The sequence below is a fragment of the Capsicum annuum genome, chromosome 10 (assembly GCF_002878395.1).
Source record: "Capsicum annuum cultivar UCD-10X-F1 chromosome 10, UCD10Xv1.1, whole genome shotgun sequence".
In the NCBI taxonomy this organism is placed as follows: Eukaryota; Viridiplantae; Streptophyta; class Magnoliopsida; order Solanales; family Solanaceae; genus Capsicum; species Capsicum annuum.
This window is the reverse complement of record NC_061120.1, coordinates 220,734,313-220,754,592: the sequence shown is the minus strand read 5'-3', so window position 1 is coordinate 220,754,592 and position 20,280 is coordinate 220,734,313. Positions and strand designations below refer to the sequence as shown.

Sequence of the window (20,280 nt, the reverse complement as noted above, 5' to 3'; positions counted from 1 at the left end):
ATGTTTTTAATGATACGTATTAATCTAAATAAATAGTAAATATTCCAATTAGGTTCAATTAATAGAATGTGGAATTTCTTCGAATATAGAAAAAAAAAAAAGATTACTATTACATTGCACGTGCTTTGACGTTTTAGAACATAACAAATGATTTATTGAGACAAGACATTGACCTTAATGCTTGGAGGCCCCCACATTTGTGGAACAACTCAACGAGGATGTACACATGGCCCCCTAGTGGCATTCGTGGCGGAGTTAGAATGTCGGCTATAGGTTTATACAATCTATGTATGAAATTGTATTAAGAAATTTATCGAATATGTGTTTGATTGTTGTGATGCTCATGATGATGGGCGAATATCATGTCAAAATGATAAAAGAAGTAAAGATCGTTATAATACAAATACAAGTTTCCAGGGTATCCACGCTTCTGAACTCGATAATGACGTAGATAAGAGGACAGATCTTTAAGACCTGTTGAACCAAAACGGACATTATTTACCAAAGTTGTGACAATTTTGAACGATATATTAACTTGAGATTGTCGTAAAAAATCGTGGACTTTAAATTTTGCATCTCGAAGCTCTAGGTGGCACGTCATTTATGTGTTATATACTGATAGGGTGCTTTCAATTTCCAAGATATTATTATAGTAACGTCTACGGAATTATGGAAAAGAAAAAGTTTTTACGTAAGCTTTATATAGATCAATATCAATCAAGCAAATCAAGTGAAAAGTAATTACTTGAGTACCATGTTAATTTTGTGGTTCCTGTGGATACTATGAATCCTAGTATGATAACACAAATTATTCCATCGCACTTAATCAGAGGTTTCTGGCTCGAACCCATCACATATAAAGTCACCTATATGAATAGGGGACACAAAATAAGAAACGAAAATAAAACACGCAGTCAAACGGGCGAAACAACGTGAACGGGCCATTTTTGGGCTAAATCGGTGTGTTATAGTCCACGATTCCGGAGGTGTGCCCGGAGTTTGGGCGTGAATTGGGTCGAAAATCGATTGTGGACTCCCAGGCAGGTTGTGGAGCGGGGGAGTGTGGGCTGGCGGGTTTGTTTGGGCGGTCACGCGGGCGAAACGATGCAAACGAACCGTTTTCCAACCAAATCGGTGGGGCCCAGGCGTAAAATGAACCAAAAATCAACCAGAGGCTCCCAGGCATGAAGCGGGGGAGTGTGAGCCCGGGGATATTTGGACGATCAAACGGGTGAAACAGCACGAACGAACCATTTTGGAGCCAAATCGATGTGTTATAGCACCCGGTTCCTTATGGGCGATATTTGAAATTTGAAGTTGCACTTCACTTGAAAAAAATTGTTAGAACCATATTTTGAAACATAAAAAAACTCAACTTCAAGTTGGAGGGAAAAATCGACTATGATGTATAACCAAACAATATTTGAAAACCAACGTGAATTGTGTAGTGATGAGACTGCTCCACCTTTAACCAGAGGTCTCGGGTCGAGCTCCGGGGATGGAGAAAATCCTGTTGGGAGCGCCCTGCAACAGGTGATCCGGATTAATCGAGGCTCCAATGTGGACACCGGACACCAGGTGGGAAACCAAAAAAAACAGAAAACAATATTTGGAAAGAAGAATAGTTGAAAACAAGCAAAAAAAGAAATTGTGTCCAAACAGGCTTTAGTTTTTGATTTGCCAAAACACATAGCAATTTTGATGAAACAGTTAATAGATACCTAAAAGGTAAACTTGGTAAAAAATCAAAAACTCTACCACTATCCTCTCTCCAAATTAGACAGAAGGTTCTAAACAAGTAGTGAACAGAGAGGCTGCTTCCAGTAAAAATACTTTACACATAATGTACAGCGATACTACGCGTTAATGAGTACAGTAATTGATCAAGAAAGAAGCTGACAGACTAATGCTCGTGTTTGACGCGAGCCTTTAGTATTCCGGGGACAGGAGGCGAGGTCGGAATCCTAGCAGAAGTGTTCGGCGCTGATGGATGAGGGATTTGGTGTTGAAACATGTTGGCCATACTGGAACTGGAACCTTCACCTCCATCAGCAGCTGCTACATTCTGTGCTGCGACGACATCATCATTTTGTCTTCCGCAGAATTTCATTGCTTTGAGGACATAATTATCGTCATGCAGCTCAAACGGAGTGCTGGAGTTGACAAACCACATTTGAATGAGTTAATGAATGTCAAGATAGAGTCAAAAGTATGTATAACTTGTTTATCGAGCTCAGTCGAATCATTCACACTTTCATTGAACCAAGGGTGTAGACGTTCCAACGCTACTAACCTGTTGAAGTCGAAATGCACCAGCTGCATATCTTCTGATATTTCCACTTCGACTGTAGCATGAGGACGGGTCTAAAGCACCATAAAAAAACATAAGAGGCATGATAACAACGAAGTGCTACAACAACAGCATTACAATCTCTATTTTCTCATCAATTCTATTGCTGAAATTTGCAGATGCACGCGAATTATAAAATGCCACACGAGGATACTGACGAAAAAAGCAATGATGCACACTCCCAACATATGATTCCTTATGTGCATCGACAATAAAATAGGGCTTAAGCCAAAATATGCAAAGAGGATGCCTCCTTTTGTACTACTAAGGTTGCATGTATGAAAATTCAACATGAGCATTGGCCATAGTGAACCCAAGTTTAGTAAGTAACAGAAAATAAAGTGTCCATTCGAAAAGCTCATCGTAAGTTTAGGATGGGTATTGGAAATAGAATCCCTACGTCCACTTCATTATTTAGCCATCCTAGAACACTTATCATCAGTAAAGGGAAGTCCTGCCGGCCACTTTTTTAACAAGGCACTCTTATCAAAACTTTTATTTCCTTTTCTGTTCCTAAAAGGAGGAAAGAAATTTGTTAAACCCCAAAATTGTCGATTATGACTAGCGCCAAGTGAAAATGAGGCACACAGATATGGAGGAAAAGAAGCTAATAGAATAGAATATGGACATAATGAATCTAACTTAACCACAAAAAGTTCTCTTTAAGAAATATTTTGTGACTATAGACTCGATATGTAAGAATATATACAGAAGCTCATCTTCCTTCCAAGCTTCAATCAAAATGGTCCTGTGCTTTATTCTTTTAGATGCAAAAAAGCTCTACTCATCTAAGACGAGCATTGCTCTTGCCTTTTGGAGTTCTATTGATACTAAATGATATAAAATCCAACACTAGCAACAACAACAAAAAAAAAACTATTCAGGTACAAAATGAAGACTTCATATGTTATAACTCGCTCATTTTCAGTAACTAAGCTAATCTTAAATAGGCGTTTGGACAGATTTCGTTGAACATTAATGTACCCAGTGTAATCCCACAAGTGGGACCTGGGGAGGATTGTGTGTATGCAGCCTTACCCCTACTTTTGATGGTAGAGAGGTTGTTTCCGACAAACCCTCAGCTCAAGTAATGCATAACCTAATCAATAAAGGGAAATACAGTAATGAAGAAGCCACGTTGAAACTAATGGAGAAGAAAACAGTAGCAACAGTATATAATACAATAACAGGAACAAAGGAAACAACATGTAATTATAAGATCGACAACTAAGATATTAGGAGAATAATAATAATAATAATAATAATAATAAGGGAAACTAGGCAACGATCAACTACCTACCAACCTTTACCCTAATTCTCGATCTCCATATCCACAGTAAGCTGCATATGTGTCATGTCTTGCCTAATCACCTCTCCCCAATATTTCTTCCGCCTACCCCTACTTCTCCTCACACCCACCATAGCCAACCCCTCACACCTCTTCGGTCCTCTATTTCGTTGAAGTTGATAAAAAATGGTATTGTGAAGTTGATTTTGAGAGAGTATTTTTACATGTTTTCTACTGTGCGAGTATGAGCTTGCATAAAGAAATTACAAATAGGGAAACCGTCTCTTCTTTTCTCCTCGTTCAGAGACCAGAGCAGAGGGGAATTCTATATCTGTCTTCTCATTCTTATAAAAAAATAATCCTTCTGATCTTTATTAGAAAGAAGGGTTATAGTCAAATATAGGTGAAAAGCAATCAGCTATAATGAATATCAAAATTGTTGGGCCTGGTCAAAATTTACTTGACCTCAAGTAAGCATGCTGCTACGAGCTTACTTGCCTCCCTTGTAGCCTTGAACTAATCCCAACAAAAGAAACCATGAGATGACATATTTAAGAATGTAATGACTTGTATCAGTTATTTACTTATTTGCTAAACAATACCAATAACAATAGATGATTGTTGAGCATTTACCTGCACTAAAATAAACGGTAAAGCCACACCACCACTAGGAGCATTGCCTGAGCCATATAACTGCTCGTTGCGTTTTATGAGGTTTTGAAGCCCTACATACTTTGGAAAACGAAAACACTTCAGTAAATAGAAGATATTGGATTACAGGACCAAGGTATAATGCATATCAGCAATGTGAAAGACTTATTAAACTTATTATCAACATTGAACAAAAGATAGTGCTTAGAGAGAATCCACACTTGTTCTTCTAGTTCTTCCAAATAGGCTGCTTTCTTTTCAATCCTATTTCTCAAGCTAAGACGCTCAGTCTGCAGTTAAAATGAACACGAGATTAAATTAAACATAGATCAATTGATGTGTGTCAAAATTGACGGCTCGCTGAATTCAATAAAAAAGAGGAAACAGAAAACCAACAGAGAGGTAAATATGAAATTGAAATTTTTAAAATCAAACCTTTAGCTCCTCAATATCATTCGCATCAGTTCGTGGAAGACCCTTCCACTGTATTTCCTTTTTATCTTTAGAAATGATATCCATAGCCATAAGTACGTTCAGAGCATCATACACTCGTCGTCTGATGTTCTTCTCATCATATTGTTTCTGTCATAATGTAAGGTTCAAACGGATATTATTGTTGAAAACAACAAAGTTCAAAATCCTCTGATGGAGGAAAACCTGATCTGGGCATGCAAGACTATTGGAAGCATCAGAAAACTCAGCTACAAGTTCATCTGCAACCTGAGCAAGACATTAACTTCTGAGTTCATAAATCCCTTGAAAAGCAAAGCAACACAGGAGAATGTAGCAAACAGAAATTAGCTAATGGCAAGTGTAACAAGTACAGTGCAGATAAGTCCTCAGAAGCCAACAACAGAAGTACAACTACCCTCACATTGTCAAGTTTCTGGTGGACACAGGTGATCCTGGGATAACTCATTGAGAATTACATTCCCCAACATCTACAGACCATCGGGCCAAAAAGAGATGACAGTCCAATGAGTCTTACAAGATGAAAACAAGAACCCTGTTCAAAGAGCTTCTTTAATTGATATAATCTGTTAAAGGAAGTTGGCATTCATTACAGTGACCTCTTCTACTTTGAATATGTAAAATGAGGCTATAGAGTGTTGCACTTGCTTGAAGAATCACAGTTAAAAGTATTTCAGCTTTTTGTGTATAAGGATGTCCCTAAGATTTTTTTTTTCTTAGATTAAGTTACAGAAAATAGATGCATAAATTTCTTGAACAATAACTAAACTTTAGTTGTAAATTTCTTATTCAATGCACAGAGCATATAATCCACATCTCAATTCTCATGCCATGGACTTGATTAATAACAATATATAGCCTGAAGACAAAAATACTAGTTGACCTAAACTCTATGTCCTTGTGAGACATAATATTTTGCATACCCGAAAGCTATTTAGTGAATCATCTCATAATTACTAACTATTACATACATCCACCGCTAAAATTCTCTTCCAATAGAGAGGGAAAGAAATTTGGAGGATGGTTAAAAGCATTAATTAAGAAATCCTACGACGCTCGGAACCTTCATAATCCTTGTTGCGCCAGGGACCACATGTAAATAAACTAGGGGGTTCTAAAAAATTTATAGTCCTTAGAATTTTTGTCCGGTTGGGAAAGCCAAAACTCTTGCAAACCAGCTTATATCTAGGGTAGTCGAAGGCGTGCTTAAGCCCTGAAGCGAGATGCAAAACATGTTGAGCGCTTCGTCTCGTTTAATGTGAGCTCCAGTATCGTCATCAAGACTTACATATCTCGTGATCATATACATTCATTTGTGAAGCGAGATGCAAAACATGTTGAGCGCTTCGTCTCATTTAATGTGAGTTCAGTATCGTCATCAAGACTTACATATCTTTTTTTTTTTTTTAATAACTGTGGTGTCCAGGCCAGCTTGCGCACACCTAGACTAAATCCACGGGATACCTGCCACTTGCCACCTCCCACCAGCAACAAGTACCAGGTAACTCTGTCCACCAAGGCTAGAACAAATGGGAAGAAAACACCTAGTGTTTGTCTCTGCTGGGAATTGAACCTGAGACCTCATGGTGCTCATCCCAACTTCATTGAACCACCAGGCCACACCCTTGGGTGCATCAAGACTTAAAATATCTCGTGATCATATACATTTATTTGTTGTATCCCAGCACATGTGCACTCAGATCTGTACCCCCCGAATCCTAAATTTATGTGATAAGACCATCCAGCATCAAGATCTCCACCTGTATTGAGTAGCCACACCCAAGACAAGTGATGTAGATACAACTGAATCCCAGAAAGAGGAACTTGGATAGAGGCATCCCAAACAATGAAAATTCTAGAAACCAAACTCATCTCAAAGTGACAAGCTGTCAATAAGGGAAACAACCATCCACCCAATTTTTCACAACTTTGTCGATTTCTCAACGACTAAGACTTCAGTCCTTCCTCCCTTTCTCAAAATGTGGTAAAACTTACTATCAATTCTTTTGTACATTACGCAAGAATTGCAATGTTAATGTCTCCTATCTGTAGCTCTAGCAGAATGAAATGGCTTACCATAAGAAAAGTGAAGTGTGCCAAACCACAAACGAGGGAAAATATCAAAATGTTTTAAGGATTAAAAGAAAAACACGACCATGGAACCTCCAAATTACCCTAAATATATCCACTGAAGGAAAAGAAAACTTGACATACAGTAGCTCCATCTAACATGACACGTTTCTCAGTTGAGAAGTCCTATGGACTGGCGGAGCTTTTGATACCACAAATTCTTCCTAAAGGTTAAAATGTGACACCTATGAGTTTGTATAGGACGTGAAGAATGGAATCAACTCTAAGTCTGATTTTCAATGCTGATAGTGTGATGTTACACAAGTAAAAAGATACCACCATGACACAAGTTAGAAAGGGTGGAAGTATCAGACAAAAAATCTTAGATGGATCATGGAAGTACCAGATAAAAATGTTATCTCAAAATAGATATAGAAGTTAGATATTCCTCTGTAGTTTGCTCGCAGCCACTGTCAGAACCAGATACCAAACATCATCATACACCAAAGCCAACAATAACAACATACCCAGTGTAATCCCACAAGTGGGGTCTGGGAGTAGTGTGTATGCAGACCTTACCCCTAACTTGGGAGGTAGAGAGGCCGTTTCCGAGAGACCCTCGGCTCAAGTAAAAGCATTACAAAGCTTTCCGAAAATGAAAACAATGGAAGTGCAAAAGCCAAGACAAGATACATCATACATCAAAGTTATAAAAATAAAAAATCATTATCAATTTATCATACATCAGAGTCATCATAACAAACAATCATCATCATACATCAGAGTCATCATAATAAGAAAATCTGTGAGTGGGACACTCGCAAATACATTGTACAGACGAGAAAGGGTTCTGAATATATAATAGAATATGGACAAATAAAACACAACCAGTTTGCTGAATCACAGCATCCATTGGTGAAACAAAGATACAGATAAAGAGAACACAGAAACTTTAAAATCACCTAATGTTGATAACATGATGAATTTTCTCACGCCAACATACCTCATTATACGTAGTTCTTCCTTTGCTTTCCACTTTCTCACAAACTGTAGATAGAAAACAACAGCTTAGTAATTAGTAGGAAACTCTGATACCAGAGCTCAAATAAATAAGAGATGCTTGCAAGTTGCAACACACAAGAAATAAATGACATGAGAAATAAAAGCAACCCAGCTGCTGCAAAAGTTAACACGTTTCTCCAAAGTAATACCCAAAGGAAGATGAAAACTGATTAAAAGAAAAAAACCTTTCATGCTAAACTGTCTGAGTCCTCTACCACTCTTATCCCCTCCTGTAGCGCGCTGAGCTCTTTTCTTTTTCCTGTTACCGAAAATAACACGAGGTAAGTAAATGTAAGGAAACATTACTGTGAGAGAAACTATTGGCATACACTTTTAACAACTCAATCGTGAGTTCCATGTTAAACCGCATAATGACAATCTCCACATGTTTTTGCTCTTCTAGCATCATCAATCACCACATGTCCGTGTTATCCATTAGCTATGCTTCTTCAACTCAAGATAACTGGCTGATCCAAGTTCCATCATCTCACGGTTGAACAATTTACTGTAACTCCTCTAGACTAGCATTTCATTTACTTATATCCTGGACTAGTAAGCACTACAGAATCCTAGGTTAACCCTAGAGTCTGCGCCCCGCTTATTATCTATACATATTCTTTAACATTTTTCTTCAAATATTCATCACACACATTTATAGGGGTCGTTTGGTACACGGGCTGGGATATGCAGGGATATCCCAACTATTTTTTCCCACCTCCCATATGGGATAGTAATCCCACATTTTAGTAGAAATGGTGGAATAAAATAGTCCCGGAAATTAGCTAATACCTCACATCAGACATGGGATAAAGTTAATCCCAAATTTTATCCCGGGATCATTATACTTATCCCGCGTACCAAACGACCACTGAGGACCCAACTACTTACGCTGAATCAACTTCAACACCAAATATAGTTCCATCTTCAGGAAGTTCAAGCAATGAAGATACCATTTTCTCTTTATGAAAACCAAATAGATACCATAAAAACAAGATACCACATGGACTAGTGAGAACCACGGAATCCTAGGTCAACCCATGATTTAAAGTTCATGCGGCACTTACTATCTATCTTCAAAAACAACCTTTCTACCTCCATGAGGTAGGTGGAATTCCACTGAGTATGGTGTTGTTGCACCACTTATAATCTATACATATTCTTAACATTTTCCTTCAGATTTTCATCAAACACACACACACTCCGATATCGAGGACTCACTATGTATTATAGGCTGAATCAACTTATTATCTATCATTGGAAACAACTTGTCTACCTTCATGAGGTAGGTGTAATGTCTATGTATACTCTATACTCCCAGACCCACTTGTTTTTGTGTCGCCACTATTTATTTATACATGGAAGGGGAGCCTTGGAGTAACTGGTAAAGTTGCTGCCATGTGACCGGCAGGTCACGTGTTCAAGCCTTGGAAACAGTCTCTAGTAGAAATGCAAGGTAAGGCTGCGTACAATACACCCTTGTGGTGGGACCCTTCCCCGGACACCGCGCATAGCGGTAGCTTTAGTGCACCGGGCTGCCCTTTTTTTACTGATTATCTATACATATTCGTAACATTATTCTTCAAATTTTCATCACACACACACATACACTCCGATATCGAGGACCCACTACTTAGTATATGCTAAATCAACTTTTACACTAAATAGAATTCCATAAACTCAAGCAATAAGGATAGCATTTTTTGTTTTTGATAATCGTGGTTTCCGGGAAAGCTTGCGTGCACCTCGACTAATTCCACGGTTATACAGGTGACAGATAACTCTATCCATTAAGGCTAATAAAGATATCTTTTTTATTTTTACAAAAAAACAAACAAACACCATAAAAATAACAACAACAACTCACCCAGCTGTCCCTTGAGATCCAGCATCATCAGCATGAATATCAAGATTATTCAACCTAAGAAAAGTGCTATCACTTGCTGGTGTAGCCATAGCTGCTTCACTTCTACTAGATGGTGACCCAATACTACTACTAGTAGAAACTGATTGACCTGAAACTGTAGTACCCCATGACCTTGTACCCCCACCCCCACTACCCCCTCTACCATTACCCCCAAAATTCTTTCCTCCATCCTCCAAATTATTCAACATTGCCACCACAAAATCATATAACAACAATCTTGAAACTTCAACAAAAAGCAAATCCAAACAAAACCCAGATAATATTTTCTTGAATTAATACCAAAAACTGAATAAAATTACAAAAAATTGAATTTTTGCTGATAACCCAGATGAAAAAAAAAACACAAAAAATGAAAAGTTAACAAAATTGAAAGATACCCAGATGAGAATTAAGCTAAAAAAAACAAAAACTGAATAAAATCACAACAATAATTAAAACAAAAGTTGAATTTTTTATAACCCAGATGGAAAAAAAAAACACAAAAAATGAAAATTAACAAAATCTGACAATTACCCAGATGATAATTAAGCTAAAAAATAATATTTAAGGCTTTGAAAAAAGGAAAAAAAGTTAAAAAAAAATTGGTGGGTTTAGTAGGATTCTTGATCATGGAAAGGCGGCAGGGAGAATAGTTGGTTTCTTTAGCTTTGAGCAAAGGAGGGAAAGTCCAGGTTTTCTCAACGATTATTTATTTTTATTTTATAAAATATTTTTTGAAAAAAAAGTTTTTTGAAATATTTGTTGGTAAATTAGTAATTTTTTTTTTATATATTAGAAAAAGTAGTAATTTGGACGTAATTATTTTTTTTGCCGTTTTGAAAGGTTGATTTACAGATAAAGTTTATGTTATATGTAGTTCGACGTGTTCGTTGCATGTTATAGCGATTGTTTTACGCGAGAAAGCACAGTAAACCTTTTCTCTTTTTATTTCTATTTTTTATAAGTACTTACTTTTTGTTAGGCTTTAAGACGTGATTTCGTGTTGTTAATGTGTGGTCTGATAATTTTTCTTTTAAATGTAATTTAAATATTACTATTTGTCAGTAATTATTTTTCTATATGTTAGAAAAGTCATCGTTTTGATGAAACTTTTTTTGTTGTTTACGTTACGTGTCTTTTGAAAGTTTGCGTGTACTTCGCTTGTTTAGTGCATGTTGTCCTAACTGTCTTACGCGAGACAACACGATATTTTCGAAAAAGTGGTTCTTTCGTTTCTAGGCTTTCAGAAGTCCTTTTTTTTTAATGTTAACTACATTAGAAAAGTCATGATCTCGGTGCGACTGTTTTTAATCATTTACGAAACGGGTAATTCATCGATGACATTTACGCTACGTGTCTTTTAATAGTTAACGTGTACTTCAACATGTTCGTTGCATGTCATGCTAATTGTTTTATGCTAGACAACACGATACACGTTTTTTCTTTTTGTATTTTCGAAGAAGTGGTTCTTCCGTTTATATGGGCTTTTAGAAGTGGTCTTTTGGGGTTAGGCCCATTTGGAACAAAGCCCAATTTCATATATAAATTCGGCCCAATGGAGCAATTTTGCCATTGCTCTTCATCGGAAAACTGTCTCCGGCGAAATTGAGCTGTGAGTTGCTTTAATTTTTGCTAATTATAATAGTTAATTATATATTGTTTATATAGATTAGGAATATTAATTAGTGGGAGCTAATTTAAGATTAAATTTGAGATTTTGTAGTGTAATTGTTGTTGATAATTGGAATTAGAATTCAGAGTGTTTGTTTAGCTGTTGATTTTACTAGAAATGGAATCCGTGATTCTTGAAATTAATAAAAAGAGAAGCTTTATTTGTTTCATTTTTGTATTGATTTTATAACTGTGGTGTCTGGGTCAGCTTGCAAGTAACTCTGACTAATTCCACGAAATATTTGTCATTGCCCACTATAGTAACAGTTACCAAGTAACTCTGTCCACACAGTTGGAAAGAAACCACATAGTAACTTGAGACCTTTATTTATTTTTTACTTGTAAAAAATGAATAATGTGTGGTCACTAATAGGTAGGAGTGCTTTGTGTAATTGTGCCTTTAGTCATAGTGTTACGCATGTTGTGTTATTTTGGTGGTGTTAGTGATTTCGGGTAGATAGTTTATAATATTATCTGTGGGTGTCTTGTTTTTTGTGTCATTTTGTTGTGTGTTTTTATGTTTTTTTGTTGTCATATTGGTGTTTGTACGGAGCTGGAGGTCTATCAGAAATAGTCTCTTTATTTCATCTGAGGTAGTGGTATGGACTGCGTACACTTTACCTTCGCCAGACCCCACCTCGTGGGACTACACTGGGTATGTTGTCGTAAAAAATGAATAAAGGTATCCTTTTTCCTCTTTGGTCCATTGAATAACATCCGGCCAGCTAGCTTGTAGGCACCTCTACTAATTTCACAGGATACCTGCCACCGACCACAAGCAACAATGAGAAGAAATCACCTAGTGTATTTGTCTCTGTTGGGATTTGAACCGGAGACCTCAAGGTACTAAACCCACTTTAGTGACCACTAGGCCGCACCCTCGGTTGTTGAAAAACATCATTTTTAGCTTATACACACATTGTATGTAGCTAATGCATTCTATTTTTTTTTTTTCCTTTTTTTTTTTTGGATGGTTTTAGGCGGGGTAGGGGTAGGCCGAAGAAGTACTGGGGTGAGGTGATTAGGCGGGACATGGAACAGTTACAGCTCACCGAGGACATGACCCTAGATAGGAAGGTCTGGAAGACGCGAATTACGGCAGAAGAGTAGGACCAGATTGGGTCGCTAGTGTAGGGAATTACTTGGTGGGGGTTTTTTTTATTTTTTATTTTTTATTCCCGTTATGATTCCGTATTCAGTGTTCCATGCTTATTACGAATCTGTGTGCTTTCCTCTGCTTTCCTCTGTTTTATATTCCTTATGGGTGCCGTATTTATGTTATGTCATCTGCTTCTGTGCTTTACTATGTGTTTGTGTGATATCTTGTGCCTTGAGCCGGGGGTCTTTCGGAAACAGCCTTTCTACTTCATCAGAGGTAGAGGTATGGACTGCGTACATCTTACCCCCCAGACCCCACTAAGTGGGAATACACTGGGTTTGTTGTTGTTGTTGTTTTTTTTTGCATGTGTTTGGTTTCTGAATGCTTATTTTGCATAAATTTGGTTTCATGCTATCATCTGTAGGATACAATCAACCTAAATTACATGGATATGTTTATGGACATGTGCAGAATAGAGGTGTGTGCGAGTAATCTGTATGGGTACATGTTATTGTTAAGTTTTAGCATATATTTTGGAGAACCTGTGTGAGAATAACAATACTGAATCGCACCCTTACTTGTATGGGTACAGATGCATTAGTGAAAATGATGGATTGATGTGATACAACAAGTGATTATAAAAGCAAAATGTGTGAAAAGCGATATGGTCTATGAGACTCCAAGCAAAAAAATGAGTAGTGAAGCATACAATACAGAACGTCAAAAACTACTAAACATGTAGTATGAATTTAGTGCTATTACAATCAAATTGCAATTAAAATAGTTTCAATATCTTATATACGATAATTTATATGTTAGTCAAATTCCTTGAAGTTGAATTTCAAAGTACCGAGTGCTTCTCGTTGGAATCACTTTTAAGTGTCATTGTCTAAAGTGCATCTTCTATGAAGCGCTTGGCTTCTACTCATGAAACAACCGCTAATGAAACAATAACCTCTCACTTCATGTTGCTTCACTGTTGTGGCTTTTAATAACATTGACTATAGCAACCAAATTATCCTATCTCATTGAGTGGAACTTCAGTCAATGACTCAATGATGTGGAAGGAATTGAAGTTTCCATTAACACGTAAGGCATAAGCATTATACTTGTAGAAAAGAAAAAGAGAAAAACTGATGATTTAAGAAAGTGTACTGTTTCTAGTCTGTAGTTTTGACTATGTATGTCACTACAGGCATGAGATATAGTTCTCAAATTCATCATATAATATATCGATCTTTTCTTGTCATGGAATTAAGGAAGGATGGAGCTGATCCGGCATTTGGTTATAGAATGGATTGACGAGAAGGATGAATCATCCTAAACATGTTCGATTATTATCCTGCATGGAGGTGGAACTAATAATGTTTCTTTAGAAGTTGTTTGCATATAGATATTTCATTTGAAACATCTTGATTAATGTGATTAGGCTCCTATATAATCTTCAATGCACCGTCCACTTCTGTATATAGATGCATTTATTTGTGAAATGTGATTTAGATAGCTTCACTTTTCAGTCTTGAGTTTCAGTTTTTTATGCTGAATGCGAGCTTGTGTCTTACAGAGTTCAAGGTCATCATTTATCAGCAATGCCTCACAGAGCTAGGCCTATGACAGGTCTCCTGCTGTTTACTGGACTTAACGTTGTTTTGGTCTCAACGATAACTCCTGTCTATGATTTCGTATGCTTCCATCCATATTGGGAAAGAAGAGTAAGACTTGTTTTGTTTCAGCAATCATAGGCTTTTATTCGTTCTTTTCCATCTCTTGTTTATGATTCTCTGGCCAAGTTATTGTCCATAATGAGACATTTATTGGAATAAAGGTTTTTGCCATTTATATCACTTTGTTCATAGAATTTAAGTTTTTTTGCCTTCTTCTCATGAAGTCATAAAATTATCATCGACATCGAGTTGCTCTTTTTGTAAACAAACACCTTTGAGTCACCGATAACTTATTTTCTCAATCTATTTCAGAGAGAGCATCGGCGTCGTGAACGTGAAGCAGCTTTGAGAAGTTCAACTTCTGCTCAAGTCTGATATCAAGGTTGGAGATTCTGTATAGCAGAACAAAACTGATATTCAGAGAAAGTATTTAAAGCAACGACAGAAGTTACGTTGGAGCCTGCACGTGCTTCTGGATTTTTTGCTGTTCCCCTGGTACTTACATATGGAGTCATAATTTCAGGTTGAGCAAGTATTGAGCTGGCTTACAAGACACATCTTACTTGTCTACTTGTTCTTTTCAAAAAGAATTGTGACATTAAGGTTTTTTTGTTTTTCTGAGGAGACCATTGTTGTTCCATCTGTATTCGTGTGTGTTTGGCTGTCTGAATCTGGAATCAAGAGAACAGAAAGATCTTGGGTAGTTTCGCGGTTCTTTATCGCGATGCTTATCATGTATTTAGAGGCTTTAGAGCGTAGTGCTAGATGGTTTTCGAGACTGATTAGAGCTCTTTTGCTTTGATGCAAGACTACTATTGGTAAAGTCATGGTATTTGTTAATCTTACAAGAAATTGCAAGGCTTTGATACTTTGGTTTTCTTGTCATATGAGAAAACTTACATGTAAGTTCATATTGATCTTTGATAAATGGTAAACTGCAGATGAAGCTTAGTGTTCTTGAATTGGTTTTGTGATTGAATCTGCGTTTGACGTGGACATTGTGATGGACCTGGGATTCTGTAAATGAAGTCGTAAACACATAAAGAAGCCAAGAGGAAACTCCGTCTCTGAACCTATATAGCGTTAAACAATGATAGCAACAACAGTGACATCAAATAACTAACCTCCACTTGGGTATATCGGCCCAACTCACGCCCGGGTCCAAAGCCCACCCCAAAAACCGTAGGCTATATCACACCAATTTGACCCAAAAACGATCCGTTCACGCTGTTTGACCACCCAACCCCGCTGACCACAATGGACCACACTAGGCTGTTTCCTAGACTGCCTAGGATAGCCCGGTCGATTTTTGGCCCAAATCACGCCCGTGGCCCGAAAACGGCCAATGACATAGATACATCTTAAATCCATGAAGAGCAAGAACAGCATCATGGTAAAACAAGTTAAAGAGAGGAAATTGATGATATCTGTCAGGAGTGTTCATCATGCAAGTAAGGCATAATTTGATAATTACAAAAGAGAAGCAAGAGCTACTTTTGCTTCAAGAAAAAAGATATCATCAATACAACAACAACTCAGATGTTTCTGTCTTCCTAAATGGATCAGATTTAGACAACATGTTTGCCAATGTTCTATTTGGAAATACATCGTCAGCTTTCATTCTCTCAGCAATTCCATAACAAGGAGCTTTGGCATTGATATAGGCTTGAATAAGAAGTTGGAACTGGCGAATTCGACAGACATATCCAGCTTGTCTCATTTGGTAAAATATCTTCTCGGAATTATGAACGTCGCCCCTCTTTGAATATTCTTCCATCATAGCAAAATAAGAAACAACTTTTGGTTTCACGAATCTGCGTTCTGCAGCTTTTTGCAAGATAAGAGTCTGCTTTCTCTACTTCTCCTGCTTTAATATAAAGTCTTATAAGGCCATCCCAAGCTAATGGCCCGACAGCGCAGCCGCGCTCTGACATCCTCTTAACGAGATCTTTTCCTTTCGCGAACATGTTATGACTTGCATAGATTCTCAGTAGAGGATAATAATGTTTCGATGTAATGTTTTTTCCTTCTTTTGACATCTTATCGAAGACAGCTTCTGCTTCCTCGATTTTATGCAGGTTTCCAAAAGCTTCAATAGCGGCCATGCACTCAACTATCCATGCATTAGGCTCACATAGTTGCCAGATTCTGCGCACATCATCAGCCTTTTTAAGAGCTGCATAATGAGGAAGCAAATATCAACAGGCTAAATGCATCTCTCCTTCCATTTGTTTGAGTACATTCTCAGCCTTTTCTACAAGTCCAGCAAAGATATAATGCTTCGCCATGTTGCTTTTTGTAATCATTTTAGGTTCCATACCGTCAGCCTTCATGGTCTCAAAAATTTGCTCCATTCCAGCAATATCATTAGATTGACCCTAAGCATCTATACGTATTCGGTAAGTGAACTCAGTTGGCTGTATGTTTTCTTTTTCCATTAGCAAGAGAACATCCGCAATCTTCTTTTTATCAGTCTGCTTATATAGAGTGAGCAAGTGACCGCAAGCAAAGCTTGTGACTGGGAATCCAAGGTCCCTCATTTTGTTAAATATCTCTTCAGCTTTCTTCGTGTAACCTTTAGAAGCACAATGGCCCAATAGACTTCGATAAACAGCTTCAGATCTGAAAGACTTCGGTAGCTTCTCGATATAACTTTCTGCCTTTTGTACGCTATGGACTTTGGCGATTAAATCAACATGAGAAGCATAATCTCTATCAGTAAATATAAGTTGCTTTTTCAACTCCAACCACTCAGAGAACTGCCGAGAAGGAAATTACTAAACAAATGCTACAATATCGTATTGTTACATGAAGCTTAAACAAGTACATCACTTCAAAACTAAATTAAATAAGTGATAAACAAGAGTTAATGGAAATCTGCTCTCCGAATCATGATACTTCATCTCTCATACAAGTCGTCTTCTCACAAATTCATACGCAAAGATAAGCCGACATGGCAACTCAAAAGAAACAAAAGGTCTCCACCACAAGATGTTCAATATAGCCAAGAGGGCAAGAAGGAAAAGCCCAAAACAACCCATGTTGAAGTGCATAAACCAGGAAGTATCCAAAAAAGAGGTGGAGATACAGCGCTATCAGCAGAGGCAACAAAGAGATCTTCCAAATAGGTCTTCAACCAAAAAACAAAACGTTGTTGTTGAACTGCTTTTTGATGTTTTCAAGAAAATAAATCTTCTTCCTCTCTCAAAAAATTTACAACTACCGAAACACACACTCATCTTGCAGAAAATTTATTTCCTAGTACTTTTTCATAAAATGTTTTTGTAAAAATTATCCAGATGGCCATATCTCTCATCTTTTTCGACTCTGTCCTTTTAAAAGGACAAAAGAAAACATAATGCCAACTCACTTACAGGTACTTATGGTTGGGCATGTAAAAGTATCCAAATTAAGTGCTCGGGCTTTATCCAAATTGGTGTATTTTGGAAGTCCCACATGAACTACCCATACCTTTATCTCAGCCGTTAGACAGGGGTACGTCAAGGCAAGTGAATAATTAACTCGTCCGATCTTACAGCAGATAGTTAAAATTTAAATTTTCCATATATTATTCAAAGTATTTAGTCCAAAGAGAAAGACTCCAACAATGAAACATGATTTGATTAAAAAAAGACGCCCAAAAAGCACATGGACAACCAGCAAAGAGTTAACAACAACAACATACTTATTATAATCCCACAAGGGGTTTCTAGGAGGGTCGGATGTACATAGACCTTAACCCTACCTTTGGGGGCAGAGAGTACTGAAGCAATTTTGTTCGTTTAGCATGAAGTTTGTAAAGATGCTGTTGTCTCCGGGTTTCTCAAGGAATAAGACCATCAAAAAAGGTCTCAGATCTTATTACATAACAAAAAAAGGTTTAAAACCATTAATCAAAACAGAATGGATAAGGAAAGAACGCCAGGAGTAATTAGAGAAGATTTGCTTATATCTACCATCTCAAGCTAGTTGTAATTTCTCTAGCTAAAGGGAATTGCAGCTTGTGGCATAGACTCATTATAGGATAACCAGTTATTTTATCGAGTTTTCAAGCTTGATAAATTCTGTTTATATAAGTGAACTTGTAAAAAACGACACTATAAATGAACAAAAATAAAGGTCAAAAGACATGTCTGATTGACATAAAACCAAAAAGAATACCTGCAATGCCCTCCAATACATGTGTCGTTTACAAAGATAAAACATGATAATTGTTATATCTGCTCTTGTCAAATCATTTCCCTTTTCAACCCAATTAACCATAACTTTATTAAGAGATCGAACCGGTGCAGTTGTAATAGCTTTTAACAATTCCTCGGGCACTTGTGCTTTTCTAGCATCAGACTCACTATCAGACAACTCTAGTTTGTCGTGAGGCATTTCCACATCTTCGCCATCAACATCATCTACAAAGAGCTCAGTCTCCACATTTGTCTCTAGCATCCCCCCGGTTACAGTAGGACCCTCGAGCTCTGAGAACCCATCGTCCAAGTCACTGTCTATCTCAATACCGCTCTTTGTGCCAACCAGAGAAGAGAAATTTTGACATCCCAAGAACAATTTGGAAGAACCATGTGCTGTCCTGAAGAATCCCCTAAAAGAAAGGTATCGATTCGATATTTCATTTGAATTGTCTTCACTGTGTCCTTCTGAATATCTACCAGTTACTTCGTTCGTCGTACAGCTAATTCGAGAAGATCTTGATATAAATCCTTTTTTCCTGGAATACATGATCAAATTCGTGCATTACTTTTCCATAATTTAAGCCAGAAAAGTTTTCTATTGAGAGCAGGAATAAAATAAAACACATACAGATCACACAGAGCAGAGCAAATGTAAAATCTAGAGGCTAATTTATGTCCTACACAAATTTTAATATGTTACAGCTTTCTTACGATATGTTTCTCCGATTCAATTTCCAATTAAAAGTGGAAAATACACAAGATTTTCTTTACTGTTTGTGTCACCAAAATTTGACACTGATGAAACAAAATATATAACTTGCATTTTCTACTAAAAAGGACAGTGCAGTGCACTAAATTGCACGGGGTCTGGGGAAGGGCTGGACCAAAAGTGTTTACTGTTCCCAGCCTTGCCCGGCATTTTTGCAAGAGGCTATTTCTACAACTTGAAACATTACCAGTTACGCCAAGGCTCCCCTTCATTTGCATTTTCTACTAAGAATACAAATTCATTTCACCAATTCCAAACTACATTTTCTTACAGGACACTTGCAAGTAGAGCACTATAACTACTTCCATAGATAGAAACTCTCTCTAGCTCGAAGAACAGATAGCCCCTCCTCCACCCCCAACCCGATCTAATAGTTAGCAAAAAAAGTGCTTGCATATGTTAATGTGATTCTCCAAAAGAACCTACAAGGCAATAAACTAAAGCACAAAGAACATCTTTTTTTTTTTCAATAACCATGGTGCCTGGACCAACTTTCCCGCTCCTCCACTAATTCCACGGGTATGTGCTAGCTTCCCCAGCACAAGTACAAAGTAACTCTATCCACCAAAACTAAGACAGATGGGAAGGAAAAAAAAAAACATCGTTTCTAAATAACCATAGTGTCAGGGCCAATTTGCGTGCACCTCGACTAATCACACTAGGTACCTGCTACTTCCCACCCGCACAAGTTCCGATAACTCAATCCACCAAGATTCAGATAGATGGGAAGCACAAAGAACATTTCTAGTAGCATAAATACTGAGTCAACTTTCGTACACCTCCACTAATTCTCCTGGTACCACTAGAACAAAGTAACTCTATCGACTAAGACTCGGACAGATGGAAGCACAAAGAACATCTTCTTTTATAAAAACTATAGTGTCCAGACCAGCTTACCTTACCTGTAACTCAACTAATTCCACGTGGTACCTACTACCTCCCACCAGCAGAAGTTCCGGTAACTCTATCCACCAAGACAGACAAATGGAAAGCACAAAGAACATCTTTTTCTTTTTTTAGTAACTACAGTGTCCGAACCAACTTTCATACACCTCGACTAATTCCACATGGTGCCCAGGGCAGAGCTGGCTAATAGTG

At 37.4% G+C, this 20,280-nt stretch overlaps 3 protein-coding genes across 7 annotated transcripts in view; 1 reads left to right on the top strand and 2 right to left on the bottom strand.

The window, feature by feature from the left end:
• Window positions 1–1,648: 1,648 nt before the first annotated feature.
• Window positions 1,649–10,512, bottom strand: LOC107844009 (transcription factor-like protein DPB). 2 transcript variants are annotated; one of them, XM_016688475.2, is made up of 9 exons: window positions 9,757–10,512; window positions 8,078–8,151; window positions 7,834–7,877; window positions 4,947–5,009; window positions 4,725–4,871; window positions 4,511–4,579; window positions 4,272–4,370; window positions 2,294–2,364; window positions 1,649–2,153 (listed from the first exon to the last, which is right to left on the bottom strand). In XM_016688475.2, the coding sequence occupies exons 1-9, from the start codon at window positions 10,002–10,004 to the stop codon at window positions 1,904–1,906; spliced, it is 1,065 nt and encodes a 354-aa protein (XP_016543961.1). In that variant the 5' UTR covers window positions 10,005–10,512; the 3' UTR covers window positions 1,649–1,903. The 2 variants fall into 2 exon arrangements, with proteins under 2 accessions (XP_016543961.1, XP_016543962.1); XM_016688476.2 differs by having other exon boundaries at window positions 4,725–4,853; window positions 9,757–10,495.
• A 950-nt stretch (window positions 10,513–11,462) lies between these two features.
• On the top strand, window positions 11,463–15,097 carry LOC107844008. Of its 2 annotated transcripts, none has more exons than XM_047397542.1 (3): window positions 11,463–12,309; window positions 14,130–14,277; window positions 14,542–15,097. In XM_047397542.1, the coding sequence occupies exons 1-3, from the start codon at window positions 12,251–12,253 to the stop codon at window positions 14,602–14,604; spliced, it is 270 nt and encodes an 89-aa protein (XP_047253498.1). In that variant the 5' UTR covers window positions 11,463–12,250; the 3' UTR covers window positions 14,605–15,097. The 2 variants fall into 2 exon arrangements, with proteins under 2 accessions (XP_047253498.1, XP_047253499.1); XM_047397543.1 differs by lacking the exon at window positions 11,463–12,309 and adding an exon at window positions 12,995–13,917.
• Window positions 15,098–15,620: 523 nt separating this feature from the next.
• LOC107844007 (pentatricopeptide repeat-containing protein At1g80270, mitochondrial) overlaps window positions 15,621–20,280 on the bottom strand; it is an 8,241-nt gene continuing 3,581 nt past the window's right edge. The window contains exons 1-3 of one of the 3 annotated variants that reach the window (XM_047397540.1): window positions 20,080–20,274; window positions 18,391–18,949; window positions 15,621–16,988 (exon numbers count right to left, since the gene is read on the bottom strand). In XM_047397540.1, coding sequence (XP_047253496.1) covers window positions 16,608–16,988; window positions 18,391–18,949; window positions 20,080–20,186 — 1,047 coding nt within the window. In that variant the 5' untranslated portion in view covers window positions 20,187–20,274 and the 3' untranslated portion in view covers window positions 15,621–16,607. Of the gene's footprint in view, window positions 17,360–18,390; window positions 18,950–20,079; window positions 20,275–20,280 lie in introns of those variants that run through there. The other 2 variants (XM_047397541.1, XM_016688473.2) reach the window with 2 other exon arrangements.

Excerpts from the sequence above, each read along its gene's own strand:
- LOC107844009 (XM_016688475.2), bottom strand. The coding sequence starts at position 10,004 with ATGTTGAATAATTTGGAGGATGGAGGAAAGAATTTTGGGGGTAATGGT. Across the intron at positions 8,152-9,756 it reads GGATCTCAAGGGACAGCTGG|GAAAAAGAAAAGAGCTCAGC; the intron begins GTGAGTTGTTGT and ends TTTCGGTAACAG. Across the intron at positions 5,010-7,833 it reads GAAGAACTACGTATAATGAG|GTTGCAGATGAACTTGTAGC; the intron begins GTATGTTGGCGT and ends TGTCTTGCTCAG.
- LOC107844008 (XM_047397542.1), top strand. The coding sequence starts at position 12,251 with ATGAGAAGAAATCACCTAGTGTATTTGTCTCTGTTGGGATTTGAACCG. Across the intron at positions 12,310-14,129 it reads TTTGAACCGGAGACCTCAAG|AGTTCAAGGTCATCATTTAT; the intron begins GTACTAAACCCA and ends TGTGTCTTACAG. Across the intron at positions 14,278-14,541 it reads ATCCATATTGGGAAAGAAGA|AGAGAGCATCGGCGTCGTGA; the intron begins GTAAGACTTGTT and ends AATCTATTTCAG.